General features: G+C 56.0%; 7 protein-coding genes across 7 annotated transcripts; 4 read left to right on the plus strand and 3 right to left on the minus strand.

The window, feature by feature from the left end:
- Nucleotides 1–2,440: 2,440 nt before the first annotated feature.
- On the plus strand, nucleotides 2,441–4,267 carry IE81DRAFT_299085 (acetolactate synthase). The gene is made up of 3 exons (XM_025512196.1): nucleotides 2,441–2,962; nucleotides 3,079–3,797; nucleotides 3,875–4,267. Exons 1-3 carry the CDS (start codon nucleotides 2,610–2,612, stop codon nucleotides 3,982–3,984), a joined length of 1,182 nt encoding a protein of 393 aa, XP_025371594.1. The 5' UTR covers nucleotides 2,441–2,609; the 3' UTR covers nucleotides 3,985–4,267.
- Nucleotides 4,268–4,343: 76 nt separating this feature from the next.
- On the minus strand, nucleotides 4,344–6,666 carry IE81DRAFT_321329 (putative YDJ1-mitochondrial and ER import protein). Its single transcript, XM_025513307.1, has 5 exons — nucleotides 6,298–6,666; nucleotides 6,176–6,185; nucleotides 6,050–6,102; nucleotides 5,699–5,812; nucleotides 4,344–5,612 (listed from the first exon to the last, which is right to left on the minus strand). The coding sequence occupies exons 1-5, from the start codon at nucleotides 6,303–6,305 to the stop codon at nucleotides 4,571–4,573; spliced, it is 1,227 nt and encodes a 408-aa protein (XP_025371595.1). The 5' UTR covers nucleotides 6,306–6,666; the 3' UTR covers nucleotides 4,344–4,570.
- An 835-nt stretch (nucleotides 6,667–7,501) lies between these two features.
- Nucleotides 7,502–11,285, plus strand: IE81DRAFT_364948 (putative mitochondrial aconitate hydratase). Its single transcript, XM_025516900.1, has 3 exons — nucleotides 7,502–9,054; nucleotides 9,137–9,573; nucleotides 9,644–11,285. The coding sequence occupies exons 1-3, from the start codon at nucleotides 7,629–7,631 to the stop codon at nucleotides 10,868–10,870; spliced, it is 3,090 nt and encodes a 1,029-aa protein (XP_025371596.1). The 5' UTR covers nucleotides 7,502–7,628; the 3' UTR covers nucleotides 10,871–11,285.
- Nucleotides 10,908–12,816, minus strand: IE81DRAFT_321331 (hypothetical protein). The gene is made up of 3 exons (XM_025513308.1): nucleotides 12,339–12,816; nucleotides 12,092–12,102; nucleotides 10,908–11,937 (listed from the first exon to the last, which is right to left on the minus strand). Exons 1-3 carry the CDS (start codon nucleotides 12,651–12,653, stop codon nucleotides 10,980–10,982), a joined length of 1,284 nt encoding a protein of 427 aa, XP_025371597.1. The 5' UTR covers nucleotides 12,654–12,816; the 3' UTR covers nucleotides 10,908–10,979.
- A 308-nt stretch (nucleotides 12,817–13,124) lies between these two features.
- Nucleotides 13,125–14,804, plus strand: IE81DRAFT_321333 (RNA polymerase Rpb6). Its single transcript, XM_025513309.1, has 4 exons — nucleotides 13,125–13,558; nucleotides 13,725–13,922; nucleotides 14,061–14,187; nucleotides 14,278–14,804. Exons 1-4 carry the CDS (start codon nucleotides 13,533–13,535, stop codon nucleotides 14,308–14,310), a joined length of 384 nt encoding a protein of 127 aa, XP_025371598.1. The 5' UTR covers nucleotides 13,125–13,532; the 3' UTR covers nucleotides 14,311–14,804.
- Nucleotides 14,805–15,571: 767 nt separating this feature from the next.
- On the plus strand, nucleotides 15,572–16,190 carry IE81DRAFT_345668 (hypothetical protein; the record flags this gene model as incomplete). The annotated part of the gene is made up of 2 exons (XM_025515941.1): nucleotides 15,572–16,017; nucleotides 16,142–16,190. The coding sequence occupies 2 exons, from the start codon at nucleotides 15,572–15,574 to the stop codon at nucleotides 16,188–16,190; spliced, it is 495 nt and encodes a 164-aa protein (XP_025371599.1).
- Nucleotides 16,191–16,811: 621 nt separating this feature from the next.
- On the minus strand, nucleotides 16,812–24,119 carry IE81DRAFT_340089 (hypothetical protein). The gene is made up of 6 exons (XM_025515599.1): nucleotides 22,890–24,119; nucleotides 20,849–22,819; nucleotides 20,477–20,777; nucleotides 19,642–20,414; nucleotides 17,279–19,570; nucleotides 16,812–17,197 (listed from the first exon to the last, which is right to left on the minus strand). Exons 1-6 carry the CDS (start codon nucleotides 23,699–23,701, stop codon nucleotides 17,161–17,163), a joined length of 6,186 nt encoding a protein of 2,061 aa, XP_025371600.1. The 5' UTR covers nucleotides 23,702–24,119; the 3' UTR covers nucleotides 16,812–17,160.
- Nucleotides 24,120–24,414: the final 295 nt, after the last annotated feature.

Genomic DNA, 24,414 nt, shown 5'->3' on the forward strand with positions numbered 1-24,414 from the left:
GGATATCAAGTTGACTTCGATTGCGCCAAGAGTCGCTTCGGGTCAGAGAGCACCTCGTAGTCGTAGCAGGCTGGGAAGAGACTAAGCCAGAGGTTAGACCGGCGTTGTTCGCGCACTGGAGCAATATCTCTTGATCGCGCGCAATACCGCCGCGCGAACGGGTTTGCGTGGACGCAACGCCGAGAGCGTGAGAGCGAGCCGGGCTGGTGGCCGAACTGAGCGCCACTACTAGCTACCGGTAGCGATCGCAATCGCGATGCTCGCGCACACTTCGGACGGAGCAGGATATGACGTCGACGCCTTGTGCTCTCGTGATGATAGAGTGCGCCCGTGGCCAAACGCTTAAAGCGAACCGCCAGCGGTGAACCTTGAAGGGGATACTGGGCTGAGGGTTGCCTCAGATGGCCATGGAGGAGTTGGCAGCCTCTCGTTGTTAGCTAGAACAGCTTAGCCAGATGATGATGACGTTGCGTACAGAGGTGTGAGGGCGATTGAGATGTGGTCAAATGTGAATGTATGCGATGAGCGAGCGACCTTTGCTTGGGAGCTGTCACGAGTTGTTGTGGAAAAGCTCGTCTTTGTTAGCGTTCAATCAGGACACGCATAGGCTCCGGCGTCATGAGGGGACCCCTTCGCTTGTGATCGATGCCGCGCACAGCCCGGATGCCGCTGGCTCGAGTCGACTGCGAACGCGAACGCGCGCGTGCATCCATCCATGCACATATGCAAGCCGTTCTGCCGCTCTGTTGCGTTGCGTTCCTCATCGCGAGCGCAGGCCGGGTCTTGCGCCCGTCTCCGGACTTATTGTTAGTATCCACCCACATGCTTGATTCATCTTGACTGCAAATAATGTGCCGTTCGTTGAAGTCTGCGGGTCCAGTCTGCTAGCCTGCAAGGGAATTGATACGCCGACACGCTACCACACACCCATCAGAGTTTGACGATCAGACTCTTGACTTTTGACTGTGCGATTGTAGAATAATCATCGTGAATAGGGGAGCGCCGGTGCGTGCTAAGCCAGTATATGCCCGCATACACGCTGCCCACGGCACCCCGTGCGCATGCAGAACCTCGCGCGCATACCTGCAGCAGCAGTCACGACTCACGAGTCACGAGTGTGAGTCTGAGTACGATAGCCGTACGCGCGTACGGTTATGTTTAAGTGAAGTGAGTGGTACGGTTGCCGTGCCTGACCGGTACGCTCGGAAGGTAACGACTGCACAGCCCGCTGCCGTTGCGCTTCCCCCGCAGCGCGATGTGTACCGGAACCGGTACAATTCGTGATTCTTTTGACAACTGACAAGCATATAACAGCCGACGGACTTTGCTTCCGTTCCACAGATATAGGAGCTCAACCACAACGCTTGACGCTGATCATCATCATCGCATCGACCCTGCGATCTCTGCGAAACCGCGATCATGGTAAAGCTTAAAAGGTGATTGATGGAGATTCACGCTTCATGCCACCTCTCTTTGCAACGCGGGCACCTCCTCTTCGGAGAGAGTCCGAGAGCTTGTGTCTAGATCAAGATTGAATTGTCTGATCTTTTCCATGGTCTGTACCGGCCCTACTCACATTGACCAAGCTGGTCGAGAGTAGGAAGGCAGAGAAGTGCATCCGGGCTCCTGCATCTTCGTTTCGACTCCTTCATGCCTCGATCGGACGGCCGCCGGGTCAAGAGGACCCCGAGCGGCGATACGTGCACGTCTTCTCTCGACCGTGAACGTTGAGGAGCCTCGTGATTTTTGTGTGTGCAGCCGCAATCCTGCCATGTCGGGGGACACAAAGAGTGTTCGAGCAAGGCAGTACTTGGCGACATTCTTCAAAGGCTGCGACTGCCTGTTTATCACGAGTGCGGCGAGCATCTAATGGGCTCGGCGAGCAACGCACCGACCCCTGCTCGTCATCGTACACCAAATTTACAGGCTTTCCAGGCGGATGTAAAAGGAAACAGCAATAAAAGTCCACTAGTCATTACGTATGTCATCTTTGCTACACGGTCACTGAGCCCTCACAGGCATTGATGATTGCGCATGCTGAACCTCGCAATGAGAGACTGGGCGCCATCGTGAGACACCAGCGTTCGGTACTTCGTTCCCTACCGCCTACAAAGATTGCGATCGACCTGCTTTCACAAACCAGCACTTGGCTGATTTCCAGGGAAGAGTGGATGAAGGACAAGAATATGCGAAGTGCAGGCTCCATAAGGAACAGAAATGAGTCGCGATCAAGGAATTTCGGATGACGAGAAGTATACATGTGACGGGCGATTGAGAGCAGGCTGAAGGGGGAGAGTGTTGCTGTCCGAGAACATTCTCAGCGGCCGGCGTTGCATCGTGTGAGTCACGCGCGGTCGGAGCTTGCGCGTTGTGGAGATCCAGAAAAAGCCACGCACATGTACGTACATGATACCCGCGCCCTCGCGCGCGCGCGCGAAGGCGAGAAAGAAGAGCACACACAAGCACGCATGGATAGCGCGCGAGGTTCGATCGACGGTGCTCTTGGACGACGGACGGCACGATAGCTATGACTCACGAGCAGGACCGTTTCTTCCTTCGCAAGCACATGCTCCCGCTTCCGCAACCAATCCCTCTTTGCCTCAAGCATCATGCTGGGTCTCGCGAGCATGGCGGCGTCGCGGACAGCGTTTCAGGCAGGCAACAGTCTGAAAAACGTCTACTCTCGTCCACTCTCTCGACGATTCTCGCTGAGCAGTTTCCTATTTTCCGGGGCGCAAGGGGCAAGCGGGGGAGGTCGAGGAGCAGGAGCCTCATCACCTTCCTCGACGGATCCCAACTCCCCAAATCATAATGCTAGCGCCGCTCTGGATTACAAGCTGAGCCATAGGCTTAGGAAGTTGCCCCCCTTGCCCAGCCTAGAACCGCCAAACTTGGACGCGGGCGAAGCTGTCAGCAACATCCTTTATAATACTCCACCTCCCAGCAAACAGCCGTTCAAGAGGTGAGCAAAAATGCAGGCCTTGAAGGTTCTTGCTCGCCCGCATGCTGCAGCAAGCGCAATCTGACAGCTGCGACTGACCGCCTTGCGGCCCCCCACTTCATGCTTTTGCAACACAGGCACATCCTCAACACGCTCGTGCAGAACGAACCAGGTGTGCTCTCCCGCGTAGCAGGTACCCTTGCAGCTCGAGGCTTCAACATCGATTCCCTGGTCGTGTGCGCGACGGAACATCGCGACCTTTCGCGGATGTGCATCGTCTTGCGAGGACAAGATGGAGTGGTAGAGCAGATCCGCCGCCAATTGGAAGATCTGGTTCCAGTCTGGGCAGTGCTGGACTACACCAATACGAGCGTCATAGAGAGGGAAATGATGCTTGTCAAAGTCAGCATACTGGGACCAGAGTATTTTGAGGAAGCTCAATTGGCAGCTCAAGGTGCTAGCGCTGGTGCCAATTCTAGCAGCTTGTACGCATCCCAATCTGCCCCTGCTCCTGAGCTCTTGGCCGAGAGGGAAAGCAACGCTTCTGCCGGCTCGGGTCCTTCGCCTGCAGGGACGACCGGATCGGCCGCTTCTTCATCAGACGCGGCTTCTGCCGTCGGCTCAGCAGCCACTCACTCCCATTCCGCTCAACATGCTCCACTCACACCCACCGAGGCGCTCAGAGTCAAGTCGGACAACATGAGATCCATCATTGCGTTGGCGGAGCAGTTCAAGGGCAGTGTGGTGGACATCAGCTCTACAAGCGTTATTGTGGAGGTGACTGGAAAGACGAGCAGGTGCGACGCCTTCCTCAAGCTGGTCAGGCCATACGGCGTGCTCGAATGCGCCAGGAGCGGTAAGTCTAGCTAGCCAGCTCCACAACACAGCTGTGCGCGCATGTATGCTCATCGAACGCCCACGAATTTCACGCAGGAACAATGGTGCTGCCTCGCTCGCCCATCACCTCTTCCTGGACTGGCTTGGACGAGCTGAGCGACGAGGAACTTGCGGAAATTGACCCCTCGCTCTTGCCTCCTGGCTAAGCTAGGCTACACGAAGCAGGCTACGTCTGGCATTGCGGCCAGGCTTACAGATGGTGAGGTGCACCGCAATGTGCGCAGTAGGGGATAGGAGAGGGCAGGTAAGCTAAGTCATGGGAACGAACGTTGCATTGGTTCACGACGGGTGCGACTTTAGCAATGTCGAATGAGCTTCTCAAACTTCTTGCGATGCGTCTCCAGCGACTTGCGCACTTATCCTGTGATCTGCCCAGGCTGACTTGCACATTGGTCTGGGATGATTGTGGGTTATCCTAGAGATCTGGGCGATTTCGTGCGCTGCACATGTTCACTCAGGCAGCGCGTTGATTCAGTGACATCGACAACGGACCTCAGCAAATGCGTCGAGACCTCTTCAAAGAAGACATGAACATTCTATGATGTGTACGTGCGTGGAACGAAGCAGTCGCGAGGCGGACGGGCTACAGAGGCTTTTCCTTTCTTGGAGCGTGGTGTGTTGCTCGACAATCGCGCAAAAACAACCATGCCCGAGGACCCGCAGACGGAAGAAAGAATGGCGTAGAGTTGGTGAGCGACAGGAAGAAGAGAATCCAACAAGGCGGCGGGCGCATCACTGTTGAGCGCACTGAACGCCAGGTCCTCCTTCACCCTCTTCATCTTCGTCCATGCCAGCTCCCTGACCAGCTCCAGCTCCTCGTCTAGCCTGATTAGCCTCGCGCTCATCCACATCATCCATGATGACATCCTCCACATCTCCCTTGACTTTGCTAGCTTGCTTGCGAGGAGGCAGCGCCTTTTCAAGCAGAGGGAACGCCTCAGGAGGCAAAGAGTCTGGGAAAGCCACGCTGAGTGTGCAGTACAAGTCTCCCAACTCGTGGTGCCTGTAAGAAGGCATGCCCTGTCCTCGCAGAACCTTGATCGCTCCTGGCTTGACCACCTCTCCAGCTGGAATCTCGACGCTGAGCGCATGATCATCCAAGTGCTCAATCGTGACTTTGCCTCCCGCTAAAGCAGTCAGCAGATCAACCTCAATGTCGACGTACAGGTCGTTCTCGCGACGTTTGAAACGCGAGTGAGGCTTTTCGTCCACCACAATGACGACATCTCCCGGTATCGTGTTGGGCGCTTGATCTGCTTCCTCCTTGAAAGTGATGGTCTGACCATCCTTCATACCCTTGTCGATGCGAACTTCGAGCACCTTGCGCTCTTGGTTGACCTTTTTGCCGGAGCAAGTCTTGCACCTGTCCTTGGCATTGATCTGCTCTCCGAGACCTTGACATTCGGGGCAAGTCTGTTGCAATTGCTGCACCATAGGTCCGAGCTGCCGGAGAATGGTCTTGACACCGCTACCATTGCAGCCACCGCAAGACTTGACAGCTCCTTCTTTGCCTCCACGTCCTTCGCACTTTCCGCAAATGACTTGCTTTTGAAGGGCAAGCTTTGTGGTTTTGCCGACGTACAACTCTTCCAAAGAGACCTTGATGCGATGGACGAGATCCTTGCCCTTGCGAGGACCTTGGGGTCTGCGAGAGCCGCCACCTCCAAAGAAACCTCCGCCGCCACCTCCGAAAAGCTGCGAGAACAAATCTTGAGGGTCCATTCCACCCATGCCGCCACCTTCGCCAAGTCCTGCTTCTCCAAATCGATCATACCTGCATGCAGACAAAAATAACAGCGGCTCAGTTTACGATTGGGCGATATGCGCTTACGTACCACTATCACATGGAACCTTACGCACATGTCACGCTTTTGCGGGTCTGATAGCGTCTCGTATGCGGATGTGACCTCTTTGAACTGCTCGGGGTCGCCTCCCTTGTCGGGGTGAAGTGCCAATGCCTTTTTTCGGTACGCCCTATAATGCAGTGCGGTCAGAAGGCGTCAGAAGTGACGGAAGAAATGATCGGAAAAGCAACGGGGCGGGAGACAGAACGCTGGTAGATCATGTCTGGGAGGGATGGCAGCGTGTATGCGCTTGCGTTCCCATCGAACCAGGACGCCAAGAAACATGGACAAGGGCGCCCCTGAGCGCCCTTACCTTTTTCTACCGCGATTTTGACCTTCAGGAGTGCAAGCCACTGATGCAACTCACTTCTTCAGCTCAGACTCCGAGCAGTCTGGCTTCACGCCAAGAAGGTCGTAGAACTGGTCAAGGAGTGGCCAATTTCAGAGTCAGTGCAGCTCCCAGAGAGTGTTTTGAATCGTTGCTCAAGCTCACCTTTGTTTCGCTATGGCACATGCATTTCAGAGTGGATGGGAAAAAAGAGGTACCGGGAAAGAGTGTCAGCGATGGTAGGTGCCGGCTCCAAGGCATTCCAGGTCTTCCAGCTGCATACGCACGACACCATCTTGGCGACTGTCTGCCTCCGTAGGGGTGTCAGGTGAGCTGCTGCTGCTTATTGAGGCGGTCGAGTGATAGCCAAGTGCTCCTGCGACTGTTCTCCTTTGCAACTCGAGGTATATGATCTGGTGTGGTGGGGATGAGTTTGCCGTTCCTTTGATGATTCCCAAGTGCGGATGATTCCTCTTCGTGTATAGCCAGAGAGATGTGTTTGCGCACGCGTGATGGTACAGGAGGCTTTCGAACAACTCGCTGTAGAGCGGAGTGGGATGAATGCGAAGGGACTGACGCAGGTGTCAGCAGAAGAGGTCTGGATAAGCACACTACAAGATCTCACAATCACGAATCGACAGCCCACAACAGTTGTGAGTCTTGATGACTGACGAACCTGTGAGCTCGAAATTTCTAGACGCGCATGCAGGTGCTGTGGTGGCACGCACCGCCGCCGCCCTTGTCCGCGCACGCGATTGCTCGCCCGACATCAATCTTGAAGCTGCACGCGCAGCAGCAGCAGCAGCAGCAGCAGCAGCATCATCTTCATCTTCAGCTTCACATGCGTGACTGGCTGCTTCCAAATTCTAAGCGCAGAGCACACAACAGAACACCGTGTCTCTCTCACTTTCAGGATTTGCAAGCAGGCAGCACACTAGGGAAGCGTTTCATCATTGGTATGCGCTGCCTGTTTTCTTTCCTTTCTGCGATCTGCATCGGTGAGCCCCGAGCATCAGCAACGATGCTCGTCGACCCAGCCAGCCCGTTGCATCGCCGTGAATGGCGGCGGTCACGATACATCATCAGCTTTACCCATCAGCACATGCAGCACCTCCTTTGATCGCGTGAGAGCCGGCAAAGGAGTCACGCGCCTATTTTGCCAGTTAAAATCTCGAGTTTGACTCGTCTGCGTGAAGGAAGTCGAGCGAAGCTTTTACCCTGCTGTGCCTGTTGTTGTGCTCAGCTTTCGCATCCGCACGGACCTGTGGGCGATACGCTGCCTGCACACTCTCGTACGATAACAGACGGCTTTGCTTTCTGCAGCGCGTGATTCGCCGAACATCATATCACGTGCGTTGGTTTCCGTTTAGCGTAGCGCCCGCTTCGCCCGCGCACCTTGCGCGTCTTTTTCAGCACACAAAGGACTCGCCACATTTTGTGGTGCGCTTTCGTTGCAGCAGAGGCAAGAAGGAAGGTCACGCGAGGCAGGCAATCAATCTCCTTCATGTTCTTGATGATTTGTCCATCCGGCCACGATTGAAACGGGTCCTGTCTGATTCTCGCTGCACCACTGTCTGCCCTGCGCAACCTTTCCATCTGTCAAGGCTCGGCTTGCACGATGTCTTTGTTCCGCGCTTCACAGCGGATCACTGTCTCGACTGCACGCAATGGACAGCGAGCGCGAGGATTGGCGACTCCAGCAGCTGGTGGTGTACCCTTGGCATCGCGACACCCATCTCGACGTCCTCCATACGAGCGACTGCTGAAACAGCTCAAAGTGGTGCGCGAGACCATCGACAGGCCCTTGACGCTAGCAGAAAAGATCCTCTACTCTCACCTCATCGATCCTAGGCAGACACTCTCTGGCGCAGGCAAAGATCCAAGCAATGTCAGAGCTAAACGATACTTGCCCTTGCAAGTGGACAGACTGGCCATGCAAGATGCTTCAGCGCAAATGGCCCTGTTACAGTTCATGACTTGCGGCCTACCTCAAGCAGCAGTTCCTGCATCCGTCCATTGCGATCACCTGATCCAAGCGTTCGAAGGTGCAGCGGCCGACTTGAAGAGGTCCATCGCTTCCAATTCGGAGGTGTTCGCCTTTTTAGAATCCGCCTGCAAAAAGTATGGCATCGAATTTTGGGGACCTGGAAGCGGAATTATTCATCAGATTGTGCTAGAGAATTATGCAGCGCCAGGCTTGCTCATGCTTGGTACGGACTCGCATACACCCAATGCCAGCGGCCTGGGGTGTCTCGCCATAGGAGTTGGAGGCGCAGACGCAGTGGACGCATTGACAGCCACGCCGTGGGAGCTGCAAGCGCCAAAAGTCCTCAACATCAACCTCACCGGTACCCTGTCTCCATGGTGCACTCCAAAGGACATCATCTTGCACGTAGTAGGCGCTCTGACCGTCCGAGGGGGCACAGGTAACATCTTGGAGTACACCGGCCCTGGCTTGTCCACGCTTCCCGCTACCGGACTGGCCACAATGGCCAACATGGGAGCCGAAATGGGCGCTACTACATCTGCATTCGCGTACACTGAACCAATGGGCGCTTATCTCGCAGCGACAGGGCGAGGTCACATTGCCAAGGATGCGCAGGGCGCTCAGTCCCTCTTGCAGCCTGATACGGGCGCAGAATATGACTCGAGGCTGGAAGTGAACCTGGATAATCTGGAACCCACTATCAATGGTCCCTTCACACCTGATCTGGCCACACCCCTGTCCACGTTTGTCGCTCGCGCCAAGGCGGGCGATTACGTCAAGGACGCAAAGCTGAGCGCTGCGCTCATCGGAAGCTGCACGAATTCAAGCTATGCAGACATGGCCAGGTGCGCTAGTCTTGCTCGCCAGGCTACCGAGCGAGGAATGAAGGTGGCGACCAGCTTTGATGTGACGCCGGGAAGCGAACAGGTCAGAGCGACGGTCGAGCGCGATGGCATCCAGGAGGATCTTGCAAAAGCTGGCGCACGGGTGCTAGCCAATGCTTGCGGTCCTTGCATTGGACAATGGGACCGCAGGGAGCTGAAAGGCGAGGAGAATGGTGAGTTTACAGCGGCAGACCATGCAGCGCACGCTGTTGCGCCCGGCAGTAGTGCTGACAAGTCAAGTATGACGCTCTGCAGTGATTTTGACGTCCTTCAACCGCAATTTCCGTGGAAGGAACGACGGCAACGCCAAGACACAGAACATGCTCGCTTCGCCCGAGATCGTCACCGCAATGGCTTTTGCCGGTAGACTCGACTTCAATCCCATCACCGACACGCTCAAAGCTCCAGATGGGTCTGATTTCCGGTTCGAGCCGCCTAGCGGCGAGGAGCTGCCTTCTCGCGGCTTCACGCCGGGCGACGAGAGCTACTTGCCACGTCCCTGCCCCGAGCCCATCGCATCCACACCCATTGCTATCTCGCCCACCTCGTCTCGGCTTGAGCCGCTCGAAGCTTTCGACACTCCCTTTAAGAGTGGTAACTACGAGCTGTCAGACATGAAATGCCTGCTACGGATCAGGGGCAAGTGCACCACAGATCACATTTCCGCAGCTGGACCATGGCTCAAGTACAAGGTAAGTCCACGTGCCAAGCAGACACGCATATTGCCCGACACCGCTGAGTCATTCGCGCATCTCCGCGCAGGGCCACCTGAGCAACCTGGCGGAAAACACCCTGATCGGTGCCATGAATGACCAAGATGGACAGGTGAACTCTGCGCACGACCTCGAGGGCGACGTAAGGGATACAATTCCTTCCATCGCGAAGCGCTACAAGGCTCGCAGCCAGCCATGGATGCTTGTAGCTGACCACAACTATGGCGAAGGGTCGGCAAGAGAGCATGCTGCGCTCCAGCCGCGCTTCTTTGGCTGCCAGCTCATCCTCGCCAGGTCGATTGCTCGAATTGCAGAGACGAATTTACGGAAGCAGGGAGTGCTGACGCTGCTCTTCGCCGACGAAAATGACTACTCGAAAATCGACGCAGGAGACGCCGTTCAGACCGTCAACCTAGCAGATCTGCTCAAGCCTGATGGTGACTTGGAGACGCAAGTTCGCGTCCGCGTGACCAAACCCGATGGCAAGGCGTTTGAAATTGCTACCAAGCATTCCCTGTCGCCCGCACATCTAGCATGGATCCGAGCAGGTTCTGCACTCAATTTGATTCGTGAACAAGCGGCGTTGGCGGCTTCTCATAGCTCTGCACCTTTCTCTGCTACCGGCAGTGCGCCTACGCCAACTCCTCCATCGCCTGCTGGAGGCGCACGTGTAAGGAGCATGAGCACCTTTGCTCTTCAAAAGAGGGGTTACGCTACAGCGCCGAAGAGCTCTGGCGGAACGTACGGACGCCCCTCCAACGACGGTCCGGTGGACAGCAACACGGACTCGATGCGACGAATGATCTTTCCTGATGCTGCGCCGGCTGCCGGATCAGCTCAAGCAGCTCTGCATTCGGCCCTACCTTACCCTGTCGAGGTGCACGACACGATCATGAGGGCCTGGAACTTGCATCGCAGGGAGCAACGGGAAGCTCAAAGGAAAGATTTGAATGTCAAGAGGAGCAGGATGGAAGAAGCTTGCGCTGCGCTCAAGAAGCAGTCTCCGAAATTGTTCGCCCAGGCCGCTTATCGCGTAGCTCCAAACAAGAGGCATCCGGACGAACAGGCGAGATTGGTCAAGCTGGGTCTGGCAGGTGGAGAGGGCGGAAAGAGCGAAGAGGGAGAGACCGTATTGGTAGGAGCTGAAGCTAGACGAAAAGCTAGAACGCTAGCTAGTCAGAGGTTGCACGGCCTGTTCCCGAGGGAGATGAGGGCGCCCACAGATACCCCTTCTAGGAATGGCTGGCCGGCTTACCAAGCTCCTGATGAGTCTTGATGCACCTTGTTCTCGAGCCCTGAGGTAATATCATGAATCATCGCATAACCAACTCGCAGGCACGCGAGCTACTGAACGACATCGGGCGGTGGACATCCTGACCAGCCACTCACGAAGGCCACTGCAATTGCTGCTGGCTGGAAGCGGTACTTTGGGATGGATGCGACAAGGATGTTCTAGAGGGCGGGGGTGGCAAGGGCAGGTCTCTGGACTCGTTGGCTTGTCTGGTCGTCGATGATTCGATTGCGGGATCCTTTGAAGAGCCTCGTGGTACGTCTAGCGACGTTCTTGAAGCGACGAGGGTATTCGTCAGGATGAGACCTGGCCAAGGACTGAAGCGGCTCGTGCTTGCGGCGCTCTGGGAGCCCGGAGCATCGAAGCCGTCGAGGGAGAGCACGTCGATGGTGGCTGTGGCCAAGCCGTCTTGCGCCGACGTGATGGAGTGATCCTTTGCTCGCGATGGCTCCTCCGCTGCGACGACGGGCTTGGCGGACGTGGAGGTGGGTGGAGGAGGCAGAGTACGAGAAGCGGGAGCGGCTGATGCGAGGCTCGTCGAGGTAGGGCTGAGCTCATCGCGAAAAGTCGATGGGGTTCCAGATGATGCCAAAGACGTTGCGAACGACAGCGAGGGTGGCTTATCATCATCGTTTGCACGCTCCGGAGCAGCACTCATCGCTGCTGTGGAGCTGCTGCCACCGCCGCTCAATATCTCCTGCTGACGTTTCCTAACGATTTCTTCCCTCTCCGCCCTGAGCTCCTCCTTCATCCTCTTCTTTTCCTGCCTCTCGCTCTTTTCCATCTCCTTCTTCTCCAACCTCTTGCTGAGCATATTTTCCCACTTGTCTCCAGCCGAAGCGAAACCTTTACGAATACCCTTGCCAGCCGAGAGAGCGCCAGACCCCACGCCAGTTTCGGCTTTGCGCTGCAAGGATGGATCAGTCACTGCTGCAGCAATCTTGTTCTGAGACATTTCTACAAGCTGGACGATCGCGTCGACTTGATTGTCCGATAGAAATGGCCCGGCTGTCATGTTCAGCGCCGTCTCTACCAGCGTCGGCAGCAAAGATCTGTGAGGGAGCAGTCGTGAGTGTGATTGGCGCAGCGAGGGTAGGAGACCTCAGTCAACTTGCACATGCTGCGTGATGCATCCAGCATGCAGCTGCATCGCGATGAACAGACGGCGCAGCACTTTCACCGCACGACGAATCCATTTTGACTCACGTCTCGGATATCTGAGACGAAGTGAAACTCGAGCGTCAGCTCGATGAAGATCAAAACTCTCATGTCAGACATGCAGTCGCGTCGATCGAGCGCGGTGCACTGCAGTCGTGAGTGCAAAAACGCGCAACCAATTCACATTGGAATCTGTCGAGGAGGCAATTAAGCCGATTACCCCATTCACTTGATGATTCGCCATCTCGTGGATGTATAGCGACGACGACGTTTGCATGCCGTTTCAGGCACTCACCGCCTTCTGAACCCAAGCGTTTCTCTTTCCCCTCTCAGCCTCCTTTTCCCGTTCCGTCATCAAGTTCTCATCCTTTTCCACTTCACCCGCCGCCTCCTTCAACTGCACCCTCTCCAATCTAGCAACGATGGCCTGATGATCATCTTGACTTATGCTCGATGAGCTCTGCAGCTGTGAGAGGATGAGAAAGAGCTGATTGAAGAGGAAAGCGGCGTGCGTTTGAGATGATGATGCGTAAATGCTCCGACTTGCGCCTGCTTGGGCGGGACGAGGAGCTGAAGGTAGGGGCGGCGGTGCAGCTCGAGTGGTGGACATCTTTCCGCAACCGCCACGGCGTGGCTAGGCAAAAGCGGTAGAAGATCAAGTGGTGCCTGACGGACGTGATCAAGGACGAGATTCAGAGCGCCAAGTTTGGCGAGCATCAAGGATGGGTGCAGGTATGCTGGGGCTACAAACAGGCATGCTGTAGGCACATACTGTTGTGGGTGTCACGTGGATCGCTGTTGTACACTGTATGCATGCCCTCCACCACGCATGTGCATGGAGCTCACATGCGCACGCTTTGCCTGCCAAAAAAAAAGCCGAAGAGATGAGGGCGACGCCAGATGCACGCACCCATGCACGCACGCAGTTGCCTTTCGCATCCCACTCACTCTACGCTCAAACTGCCCATCAGCAGATGTGCGGTGCGGAGCGGTCACCGGCCGGTGTACTGTGTATACCTGCGCGCTTTTGTGATTGCGACTTTTTATTGATGAGGCATGCAGCGCATGCATCCAGTCGTCCAGCTATACAATCTTGAATCTTGAATGGTGAGTGGTGAATATCGATGCGATACCCATGGGGCCCAACACGAATTTATTTAAAACCAAATCTCGATTGGCTCCCACGCTTGTATCCTATCGAGGTTCTACTCACCACGCCATCAACTTCAACATCACATCCAGGCTAATCTCTCGCTCACTCAATTTCTGCCATTCTCATCGGCATCGATCAGTCGCTATTCTCGTGATCTCCGTGACAAAAGTCCAGGCACGCGCTCATTTTCCCTCGCTTCCATCGCGACCGCGACCCATCCATCGACTTGCGCACTGTGAAGGGGCGCCAGTTTCTGCCTTGGATTGATCACTAAGCGGTCGGTCAGAGCTATAGATACCAATCAGGAGGGGATAGGCGTATCGAGTATTGGAGACAATGTCGGACAATGAGGGATACGACAAGTGAGTCGAGCTCGATGAGGTTTGAGGAAGGGTCGCAGAACAACGCCCCGACTCCAAGACTACGCGCATATCGACAGAGACGCAGAGGAGAGCGCTGAGCTTCATCCGTATCATCGCCTTCCTCGGGCGTCCTTGGCTGAACCGTCACCTCACACGTGCAACGCAGCTACGAAGAGCAGTACGACGAGGTGGATGATCAGTATGAGGAGCCCGCCGAAGGGTATGCGGAGGATGCAATCGTAGAGTCTGGGGATCCGGATGGAGCGCAGTTAGGAGGAACTGCCAATACGGAAAGGATCACCACGCCCTACATGACCAAGTATGAGAGGGCTAGGATCTTGGGGACAAGAGCTTTGCAGATTAGGTGCGTGCCGGGCCTGCATGCGAATGGAGAGAGGTTTGCGGGGACAAAGCAGGAATGGTACCTGCGGCTTGACTTTTGATCTCATCACTCGTGCTGATGCGCCAACGCTACACCGCACGATACCGCAACGTCGCGCAGCATGAATGCGCCAGTGCTGGTGCCTACGGATGGGGAAACGGATCCTCTGAACATTGCTCTCAAAGAATTGGAAGCCAAAAAGATTCCTCTGGTGGTGAGGCGCTACCTGCCCGACGGATCTTTCGAGGTGAGACTTTGTCGATGCGCTGAAGACTTCCACTTGCATCTGATCCTCACAAATTGCGACTCGCAAATGGCACTCTCTCACTCGCTCCAGGACTGGGCTGTTTCGGAACTCATCATCAACTGATCATGCGCATGGTCTCTGGGGCCGAACCGCGGTCGAAGGAGCGCTTGCAACGCTTCACAAAAAAGATAGACCCACATGCCGATCTCACTGCTTCTTCTGTGTCACGCTTCTGGGTCGACATCCCGTCCCTTCGCCAATGGAATACGTCGTCACGTGCATAACTTCGTCTGGGCAGGTCTCGTGAGAGTCGCAATTTTGCAAGACATATTCACGATCAGAGCATGAATTCAGAGTCATCAAACCAGAAGGGCCTCTTTGCCTGACAGCGGCGCTCTAATGAGCGGGAAAAAAATGCAAATGGCAAAACTAATGTTGGATCCTCAGCTTCCCTGTCCTCGCGCCAACGATGAACCTTGCTCAAACCCGAAGGGACCAAGACACCAATAGATGCTCGAGATCGGCTTTGGATCCTCATAGTTCGCAGCTGCTTCTCGCCGGATTCGAACCGACGACATGTAACAACTTAAGAGAAGCGCCGCCACTAGCGCACGTGCGCTAACAACTAGATCATAGGAGTAGTGATGCAAAGAGGGCATCCACATAATTTTCAACGCAGAGGCCGATTGAGAGGTGGGAGGGGGAGGGGGGCAGCGAGCTTGCATTGCGAGCGCAGGTTCGAAAGGGACAAGGTCAAGTCTTGACATCCGCATTCGAGCCTTGACACTTGAAGTCGACGACGGCTGCCATTGCGCGCCCAAGTTTGCTTGTCCATCGCATCCATGAGTGAGCATTTGACAATCAGAACATCAAGACGCTATGCGCGTTCACAGTTGCAAGATTTAAGACAGCAAAGAGTGCTGGCAGACTTGCACTAGAGCTCCATCTACATCCTCGCGGCGTCGGCACTCGCGACCGGTCTATAGTCAAGAAAGTCGATCGAGGTTGGATCCAGATCGTGAGTCTTGGATGAGCTAGTTGAGTCGCGGTGAGGCACCAGCGCGAGGCACGTGACAGCCCATCGAGTCTGTCACACGCGCGCGAGTCGCGCCGAGTTCATGATTTCGCGACTTGTGAATGAGAAGAGCGCGAGTGTCGAGAGTGAGTGAGTCGAAAGTCTTGAGCAAGTCGTCAGAGCCGCGTCAAGAAGATTAGGATCCAACGCTCATTCTTCTTCAACCTGATGAATGGTCCCCTCGCGTCTGCTCAAGCAACCCACCTACCTTTAAGGCCTTGAACGAACTGGAGAATCATCCTCACCACCATCTTCACCATCTATTAGCAGAGAGTGAGGGAGCGAGAGAGAGAGGAAGAGAGAAGCATCATGTCTCTCACCAAGCGTCAAGCGACGCACGTCTCGTTGCAGACGACTCAAGGCACCATCCTCCTAGAGCTGTACACCCAGCACGCACCTCGAGCCTGCGAAAACTTTAGCACCTTGGCATCTCGCGGCTACTACAACGGCGTAACCTTTCATCGCATCGTTCAAGATTTCATGATTCAAGCTGGAGATCCTACAGGCACGGGTCGAGGAGGCAACTCGATCTACGGAGGCAAATTCAAAGATGAAATCGATCCTCGCTTGAGATTCACCGGGGCTGGCATACTCGCCATGGCTAATAGCGGACCCGATACCAATGGAAGTCAATTCTTCATCACGCTCGCTCCTACTCCATTCTTGGATCGAAAACACACAATCTTCGGGAGAGTGGACAAGGGCATGCTGGTAGTGCAGAGATTGGCAATGGTCCCCGTAGATGCTAACGACAGGTGAGCATGCCCAGCATCGAGGCGGCGCGGATGGATGCGCTCGATCAAGACGTGTTGATCCAGCGTAGGCAGCGGGATCATCTATCCACATCAGCTGATGACATCGCTTCTCGTTCCCCTTCAGGCCCCGCGACGAGATCAAGATCCTCAGTGCTCAAGCAATCACAGAGTGATGGCTGAGGATCGCACCAGATCGCCTCTTGGGCAAAGCACAAATCAGAGCACGCCACACAGCTAGCAAGGGAGCGATTCGAGAGGCACAGCATCTGCAGCTGTTGGTAATGCGGCAATGAATCACTACCGCTCTGAACTGGGATCATCTACAGGCACTGGCGCGCCATCGCGCGTCCACAAGCAACCATGTTGTGGCACTGTTCGCACAGCCACGGCACTTGGGGCATCATTGTCGGGGCGTTTCGGTGGAGCGTCGGCCTGTGAACCCCAAGGTGGCGAGAAAGAGCGTAGAAATTCGGGCACTTGCACATTCATCAACAGAACGCGCTGTTGTCTTTCCTCGTCCAGCCCGTCGACCCATCAAGTGGTGCAGGTCTGCGCCACAAGGTGACAATGATCTCAACAGCGACCGCACATTGCAACCAGATGGTCATTTTGTAACCTCTGCCCTCTGCCCTCCGAGGGTCATTATGATCGTGCGCAAACACGCAAAACCAGCCATCGTGGTTGGCTCTCTACAGACCATCGCAAAGAATCGCTTGTATCCACTTTTCGACCATGATTCACAGCATCCTTGTGAGCTTGTAGACTGTCGCCAGGACGCACTGACTCTTGTTGCTGGATTGAAAGCATGACGATGTGATTGCAGCAGACCTACGAGCACAGCATCATCTTTAGCGAAACGGATTGCCTCCAGAAATGGCAAGAGGGATTGGGTGGGTGGATGGATGAATGGATGGATGGATGATATGTGGGATGAAACGATTGCAAAAAGCCAGGTACGAGAATGTTTGAAAGGGTGCGACTCGGACTTCTACCCAGGCCAGTAACGAGAGAGTCAGAGGATATCCCCGCAATCAAGGCGCAGGGCTCTGCGTAAGATGAAACTTGTCGCGCAGAATGCTACAATATCTGAATTCCTTAGTCTTGCTCGATGCGCATCCTCCTGTGTCCTTGTTGACAGCGAGCTCATTCATTTGACAGCATCCGTAGCAACGATGCCAGGCTAAGCGAACAAAAATGAGGGTGTCAGCGACGCGCGCGGGACGATCTTTCAACGCGCATATCGATTCGGAGCGTTACTCACATGCGCTGGCTCATTGGCTTGACAATGAACCCGTCAAAACCATATGAGAAAGCCTTGCGTTTATTGTCTTCGCCGGAGTGGCCCGTAATGGCAAAGATCTTGGCTCGCGAAGCAGCCCTTAGCGCACCCGGCGTACCGGCAGGCGTCCTGGAGCCGGAGGGACCCGCGTGACTGCGCCACGCTGATGGTGCCGACGTTGCGCCCACTTGCTGTGCTGCCCGCGCTCTCTCGCTCTCGATCTTGCGAATTTGCGTCGTAGCTCCGATCCCGTCAAGCACTGGCATGGACAGGTCCATTAGGATGACATCAAAGTGATGAGGCGGATAGGACTCAAACACTCGCACGCCTTCCTCTCCATTTGACGCTTCCACGAAGTCCACATCGAGCTTGCCTAGAAATGCAGCGAGAACTCTGCGGTTGATGGCATTGTCCTCGATTGTCAATACCCGCATGCGTCGGCGGATGTGACTATTCTGCACAATTCGGGCACTGTGGAGCGCGGTCTTCAGCACGGCTCCATCACCGCCTTCTAACGAAATGACTGAGCCAGGCGAGCTGGGCGAGGACGTCGCTGGGTGGGGTGCCGTAGAAGACCGATCGGACGCAGCAGATGCAGCCGTCGCACCCGCTCCAAAGTAATCTGACGATTCAGAGCTGTCACGTCTCTTTGACGCATTGTGCGGGTGATGCGGCGACATATGCACATGCCTTTGAAGCCGAGGCTCATTGAACGTAATGCTCCGGGGTGGCATCAAAGGGCGAGGATTGCTGCCTTTCTCGGACGTGGGCGACATCTTTTGGATCCGGTCGTGATCAGAATGGCGCCTCAGAAGCGTGCTGACTTCGTTGTCCAAGGGGGGTAGTGGTGACATGTGGTTCTCGTAAGCGCCTGGTGTGTGGTCGTCCGGTCGGGAGGCGGTGGAGCGATGGGGCCCCGATGACTCGCCCCTCGGCGTTGCAGTGGCGTTGCTGAAGTAGGAAGACTCGCGCTCGAGCTCGGGCTTTCGATGAGGCGACTGGGCAGGGGATGGCAAGACCATGTCGTGCTTTTCACTGTCACGTAATAGCGGCTCTCCCCGTCTCGCCCTTTCTAGGCATTGCAGCGAGAAGTCGACCAGAGCCTCGAGCTTTGCGGGACCCGCAGGCTTGAAGAGAAGTCTAGCCACTCCTCCAGCTTTGTGGTACTGATCGCACGCAGCTGTGGCCTCCGCATCTCCTCTGACACTTGTCAGCAAGATGGCCGGGGGCAGCCACCCACTCTCTGGGGATTTGCTCTGCGAGAGCTGCTCGAGGGTGCTGAAATCCTCGTTGACAATGACAATGTCACCACCAGTCGGCACCAGCTTGAACTTCCACCAATCTTCCGTGTAGCTTCGCAGGACTTCTAGCAAGTCATTGTGGCCTCTAGAAGCTCGGTCAAAGCCAAGGAGCGAGATGGAAGTCTCTTTACCAACATCGAGAGCTGGCCTGTATATGAGACCCTCGGCATCCGCAGCGTGTGCTATCTCCAGCTCGCAGGTAACCCGCATTTCCGTCCCTTGTCCTTGCGTGCTCCAGACATCTATCTTGCCGTTGATCGACGGTGATTGAACAATGCTGTTGACAATGGAGAGACCGAGACCCGTTCCAGGTCCCAGGTGATTCTCTTGCGTGAAAGGATGGAACAACTGCTCTTCGAGGAAGGCTCTCGAGATACCCTTGCCCGTGTCCGTCACGCCGAGCTCCACCACCACATGGGTTTCGGAGCTCTGCACTTCTCGAAGGGAAACGTGGACGAAGCCTTCCGATGTGAACTTGAGCGAGTTTCCTATCAGGTTCATCAGCACGCGACGAATGCCAGCCGCATCGCACTTGACAAGCCAGCCTTCAGGACGACAGGTGATGTCGATGACAGTCTCTACAGCAGCATGGGCCAGACCACGACCCAGGCTCTGTGTAGTGCCAGAGTTTGAGCTGCCTCCAGATCCCTGCGCGTACGCGCTTCCGATGCCCGAAGATTGGGAGCTCTCCAGCTTTCGAGCCATTTGTCCGATCCAGCTGCTTTCACAGACTTCCTGGACCAGCTTGACCAGATCGCAGCGTTGAGTCGGCTTCGCAGAGCTCTGTTTGGCGTGGGTATTGCCGCTGAGCTTTGTGAAGTCGAGCACGTGATTGACTAACTCCAACAAGCTTTTGCCACATGCCTCCACGGTCTCAAGATATGAGCCCTGAGTAGCGTTGATCTTTGTCTCTGCCAGGAGCTCGGCTGCAGCCAAAATGCCGTGCAGCGGAGTCCGGAGCTCGTGTGATATGCTGGCAAAGGGATAAGACAGCATGAGCGTTACTTGCGCTTAGCTGTCCGAGGGAGACCCGCGAAGACTCACTTGGAGATGAAATTGCTCTTCGCCTTGTCGGCCAACATGATATCCTTCTTGAGTATCGCACTCAAAATGATTGTACCCATGGCTCGAAGATACTGCAGGCCGGACTCTTTGATGTCTTGCAATTGCGGTCCATCGCCTGTTGACTTCGAGTATGCGCAGAGCAATGCGAAAGGCTGCTTGTTCAGGCCGAAGATTGGAACGAGCAGGAGATTTGTCATGCCCTCAGGAAGTAGGTGCCTGAAGGGTACCGGTGCGAACGAGTAGTAGCAGCCTGTGCGATGATGACGCAAGAACTCCGCTACTTTGATGTAGTGAGCGAGTGGCACGGGCGCGTCACGTCGCGAAGGCGGCGGTGAAGACTCTGACGAGCCAAGAACAGCCATCGGCGGGACTGCCTTTTCTTTTAGCTCGTCTGCACCTCCCGCCGAAGGCACGCCATCCGTCTCGAGCACACCTTCAATTGTCGACGGATCATCAAAGCTCGCGTAAGGAGCCGCGTCTGGATTCTGATATGGCGAGGGGAAGAAGATCTTTGAAGACGGTGCGTCGCCCTCGAAGGCGGGCGCATCCACCAGCTCAAAGTGCGACAAGTCAAATACGATTGCGCCTGATGCTTGCAAGGCTTCGCGCATGCCTTTAGCCGCAAACGCATAGACTTGGTGCAGGCCAGGACTCTCTTCGCCATTTGCTGACTCGTTTGACTCCATTTCCAGGCACTCGCGAGTGAATGTCTCGATGGAGTGTTGCATCCGATCACGTATTCTCAGATGGATCTGTCACAGCGATGTCGTGTCAGCTGCGTCCAATCTCACTGTGTCCAGCTGGTGGCACTTACTGTATCGCGAGACAATTCCATCTCCCGCATCACGACTCTGGCAAACTCTCGCAACGTGTGCCTTTGCCTCGGATTGAACTCCGTCCATGGCTTGTCATCAATGATGCACAAGCTTCCAAGATTATAGCCGTCTGCGGTCCGCAACGGGCTGCCTGCGTAGAAGCGAATGTGTGGTTCGCCAACAACTAGAGGGTTCCCTGCAAAACGCCAATCTTTCAAAGCGTCTAGTACCACGAAGGGCTCGTCACTGTCCTGCAAGATGGCATGTGCGCAGAACGAACAATTGCGCGATGATGCAATGCTGTCCAGATGAGGACGCGGTTGCGGTCAGTCTTGATCAAGCGGAGGAAGGTCGCGGACAACGGTGCTCACCTCTGAAGCCACGCCGCAGATCGGGACGCGCCGGCGGTTCCCGCCTGGGTACGGAAGTGCTGAGTCGACTCGCCCACGAGCGAGACGAGAACCAATCTAGTATTGAAGACCAGCTTGACCAGGTGTGCCACTCGATCGAAATTGGCGTCGCTGGACACCTTTGGCGGACCGTACCGCCGCAGGGCACCTCGCCGGTCCAGATCGTTTGGAGGCATGATGGCAGGCAAATAACCGTTGATTCTGTAGAAATCCTCTACCCTTCGACCCACGTTGTAGTACGCGTGAAGGTACGGGGCAACACCACTTCCTTGCGGATTCTTTTGCCCAGCAAGCATCGCCGCAGCTGCTTGAAAGTCTTCTGAAGCTCTGCGCACTTCAGAGGCTCGACGTGACATTGGGGCCGAGCCTTTGGAGTCGCTAGCCTGTGGAGCTGCGGGCATGGGACAGGCCGCAGCTTCAGCGGCTGCTTCATTCCACCGATCAGCTTCGCTGAGTTGACGGCCGCCTTGAGGCGATGCTCTCAAGCTGTCAGACCTCGATCGACTGAAATTCGATCTCATCTCAGGTGCGGCGTTGACCTTTGGCACCTTCTCGCCCGTGACCGTCGCTTCCTCTGCATCCAATACCCGCGTGCGCGCCTCGCCTGCGTGGTAGCTTTGACTGTGGGTGGGCTTCTCCTGCCTTCGCTTCTCTGCAGAATGACTGTCGCGGCGCGAAGTAGCGCGGTTTGCTGCTCGCCTCATTCCGGCCACTGTCGATGTTTCAGTAGCAGATTCCAGCCCGTGTGAGGGCCCTTGGTCATGACGAGCGCTTTGCACTGAAATATCTGGACCCGCTCGATTCCCACTATGTGAAGCCAGGGTATTGTTGAAGCTGTGAAGGTATCCCTCTGGAGCAGAGGACCAGGCCGTCGGTTCTGGATGCGAGCCATCCAGCTGCATAGGCTGGACTGGCTTGGGTCCGGGTCTGACCTCGGTCGAGGATTGCGAAGCCAACTGTTTCGCAGCGGCCTCGACTCGAACGCTTTCGTCGTTCAGCAGGCCGCCCGCGATCCTTTGCAGCTTTACCTGGCCACGAGTAGCATCGATGTCGGTGCTGGACGAGTGGCCACTCGATTGCGCGGAGGAATACGTATGGTTGGACGCGGTCGGCTCTCCCTCTGATTGCAGCCTTGAGCTCATGTTTCCCATGGAAAGGTGAGCGGACTCTTGAGAGGCATGCGCTCTTTGCTTGGTGTTGCTGCCGTCTCCCGCGCTGCTTTGTCGAGGGACTCCTTGGCCAAGCAGATCATTGTCCACGCTTTCGTTCTGAGAGAGGCGTGAATGCCATACTGAGTCATCCTGGGTTCGTACCCCATCCGATGCCACTCCAAGAAGGCTCTGTCGTAGCAACTGATCTCCATACATCGTTGGCACTGATTTTGAAGTGTCAGACGAGAACTTTGAAGTCGAGCTCGACTTCGAGTCACTCAAGAGTGGCAGTGCCATGCCCATGTTTGGGGTACTCGCTGATGCTAGCTCGGAAAGCGGCAGGGAATCGAGAGCGCCTTCGCCCCCTGTTGCGACATTCGCATCGCTACGTTCAGGGTGGCTGACATCGTGACCAGACCAACGCGAGGCGGTATCGTGGTGGTATCCTCCGGACCGCCGCACGGGAGGGGGTGTCCGGGACTGAAAGACCGCACGATCCGGCCAAGGATCTGTGCTGCTGCTAGCATCTCCTGACGATCTCCGTTTGCCTTCTTGGAAAGGTACCGAGGATTGCGAAGGCTGCAGAGGATGTGGCTGGCCCATAGGAGGTGGCAAGTAGGACAAGGAAGGTCGTCTCAACTCGAGCCCATCAGGTCCCACGGCCGGCGAAGGGGCCGACTTTGGTGACACGGCGGCCTCAGCTACAATCTCCGCTTGCACGCCTGGATGTGCTGTAGAGCGCGATGGAGGCCAAGGGCTACGAACGGGGTCGAAGCGGCCACTACGATTGCGAAAGCAAGGTTGATCAGTCGAGCGCGGACAAACCGCATCCATTGCCAATGGCAACTTACCGCGCATAAGCGAACACGAAATTAGCCCAGTCGTAATTCCCAGCGATGGCGCCTCCCGCACTGGTCCAGGGAGGTGGCGCACTCCGGTCGGAGCTGATTGGAGGGCTAGCAACGTCCCCCGAAGAGGGCAGATCCCTCACAATGCCAGGAGGTGTGCCGGCCGGTTGCGGTGCGGATTGCCAGATGCTCATCTCTTCGTCGTCCGGGGCCGGCATCTCTGCAGAGCTGCACGAAGAAAGCGCAGCATCTACGACCGGATTGATGTCATCGGGATCCAACATCTCGTTGGATGGCCGGCTGAGCGCAATGGATGTGGATCCTTGTGGGGTGCAATTGCCCCCCAGGGTGCCTGAAGTGACGTGGTCACGATGGACGCCGTTGATGGAATCAGTGTCGGACATTGTCGCTTCGTATCTGCTTTCCGCTTGCGTAGAGTCTCGGTCTGCAGATGATGCACTGAGTGTTCTTGATCTCTCTCCCGTGGAATGCGTGGCGGTAGTGTTCCAGCTCTGCCTCCAACCACCTCCACGACGTACAGCGGCTCCGGCGAAGGATGGCATGGTGCCAGATCTAGGCGAGGAACTGCTCGTTGCGGAAAGTTGACCCCCAGCGACAGTCATGGGTGACTCTGCTCTGACGAGGTGTCGAGGAAGACTAGGCATATGATCTCGAGATCCTGCGGATGTGCGTGGTGTTGACGACGCCGTTACTGCTTCTGCGAGCTGCTCTCCGGATACAAGAGGAGAGCCAGAGGCTCCTCCGGCTGACACTGGCGCTGATGGCGCCCCCAAGGGAGAAGGCGGCTCAGGCATGGCGGACTAGGCGCGAGTGCCTCTCGAGACGAAGATGCAGCGGTGGGGATCGCCTCCCTTTAGATCAGCAAAGACATGCTGTGTGATATTCCGTAGGGTATGGGGTGCTGTGCAATCGTGACTGGATTTCTGAACGTGCAGCGCAGCCACCGGTTGTAGTGTTTAATGGCTGAGGCTGGGAAAGCCGCGACAGCGAAGCCCTTGTCGCTTGATCGACGCTGCGGACGCGCTCTGGCTGATAGGAAAAGACCGATTGGGACTTGAAGAGTGACTGCTGCGAGCGATCTCTGCTATCCAAGAAAGGAGCCACGAACCGAACGCGACGGCGGCTTCAAGGGCGGTGACAACGGCAAGCAACGACGATGATGACGGCGCGGTGCGGCTGCTGCTATGCTTGCTCATCGCTGGATTCAGTCACCACGCATCCAAATTGAGCGCCGCAAACAGCATATACTGTACATCAGGCTTGCACCGGTCGCGTCAGCCTGTACACCCACAGTCACGAGCAATAAGGCATCCACGCTCTGCTGGATGGTGGCACGCATGCATGCGAGGTTGCGTCGGTCACTCAGCAGCAGCGGTGGCAGTAGTCTGTATACCGGTACAGTATGCTGATGCGACTCAGACTAGCTGCAGCAGCCTAGCTGTCTGCCTGCTGCGTACGTGCGAGGCAATTACGCGCGATCGATCGTAGCTTGCTGATGCTGCTCCTG

The sequence above is a fragment of the Ceraceosorus guamensis genome (assembly GCF_003144195.1).
Source record: "Ceraceosorus guamensis strain MCA 4658 unplaced genomic scaffold IE81scaffold_11, whole genome shotgun sequence".
Taxonomy (NCBI): domain Eukaryota; kingdom Fungi; phylum Basidiomycota; class Exobasidiomycetes; order Ceraceosorales; family Ceraceosoraceae; genus Ceraceosorus; species Ceraceosorus guamensis.

Coding starts and splice junctions, on each gene's coding strand:
- IE81DRAFT_321333 (XM_025513309.1), top strand. CDS start 13,533: ATGTCGGACAATGAGGGATACGACAA. Junction 13,559..13,724: donor GACAATGAGGGATACGACAA/GTGAGTCGAGCT, acceptor CGTGCAACGCAG/CTACGAAGAGCAGTACGACG. Junction 13,923..14,060: donor ACAAGAGCTTTGCAGATTAG/GTGCGTGCCGGG, acceptor AACGTCGCGCAG/CATGAATGCGCCAGTGCTGG.
- IE81DRAFT_364948 (XM_025516900.1), top strand. CDS start 7,629: ATGTCTTTGTTCCGCGCTTCACAGCGGATCACTGTCTCGACTGCACGC. Junction 9,055..9,136: donor GCTGAAAGGCGAGGAGAATG/GTGAGTTTACAG, acceptor GACGCTCTGCAG/TGATTTTGACGTCCTTCAAC. Junction 9,574..9,643: donor GACCATGGCTCAAGTACAAG/GTAAGTCCACGT, acceptor ATCTCCGCGCAG/GGCCACCTGAGCAACCTGGC.
- IE81DRAFT_321329 (XM_025513307.1), bottom strand. Junction 5,813..6,049: donor TCGGAGTCTGAGCTGAAGAA/GTGAGTTGCATC, acceptor ACTGCATTATAG/GGCGTACCGAAAAAAGGCAT. Junction 5,613..5,698: donor GACCCGCAAAAGCGTGACAT/GTGCGTAAGGTT, acceptor GTCTGCATGCAG/GTATGATCGATTTGGAGAAG.
- IE81DRAFT_299085 (XM_025512196.1), top strand. CDS start 2,610: ATGCTGGGTCTCGCGAGCATGGCGGCGTCGCGGACAGCGTTTCAGGCA. Junction 2,963..3,078: donor AGCAAACAGCCGTTCAAGAG/GTGAGCAAAAAT, acceptor TTTGCAACACAG/GCACATCCTCAACACGCTCG. Junction 3,798..3,874: donor GCTCGAATGCGCCAGGAGCG/GTAAGTCTAGCT, acceptor AATTTCACGCAG/GAACAATGGTGCTGCCTCGC.
- IE81DRAFT_321331 (XM_025513308.1), bottom strand. CDS start 12,653: ATGTCCACCACTCGAGCTGCACCGCCGCCCCTACCTTCAGCTCCTCGT.
- IE81DRAFT_340089 (XM_025515599.1), bottom strand. CDS start 23,701: ATGCCTGAGCCGCCTTCTCCCTTGGGGGCGCCATCAGCGCCAGTGTCA. Junction 22,820..22,889: donor TTCGTGTTCGCTTATGCGCG/GTAAGTTGCCAT, acceptor TCGCAATCGTAG/TGGCCGCTTCGACCCCGTTC. Junction 20,415..20,476: donor TGGAATTGTCTCGCGATACA/GTAAGTGCCACC, acceptor TCGCTGTGACAG/ATCCATCTGAGAATACGTGA.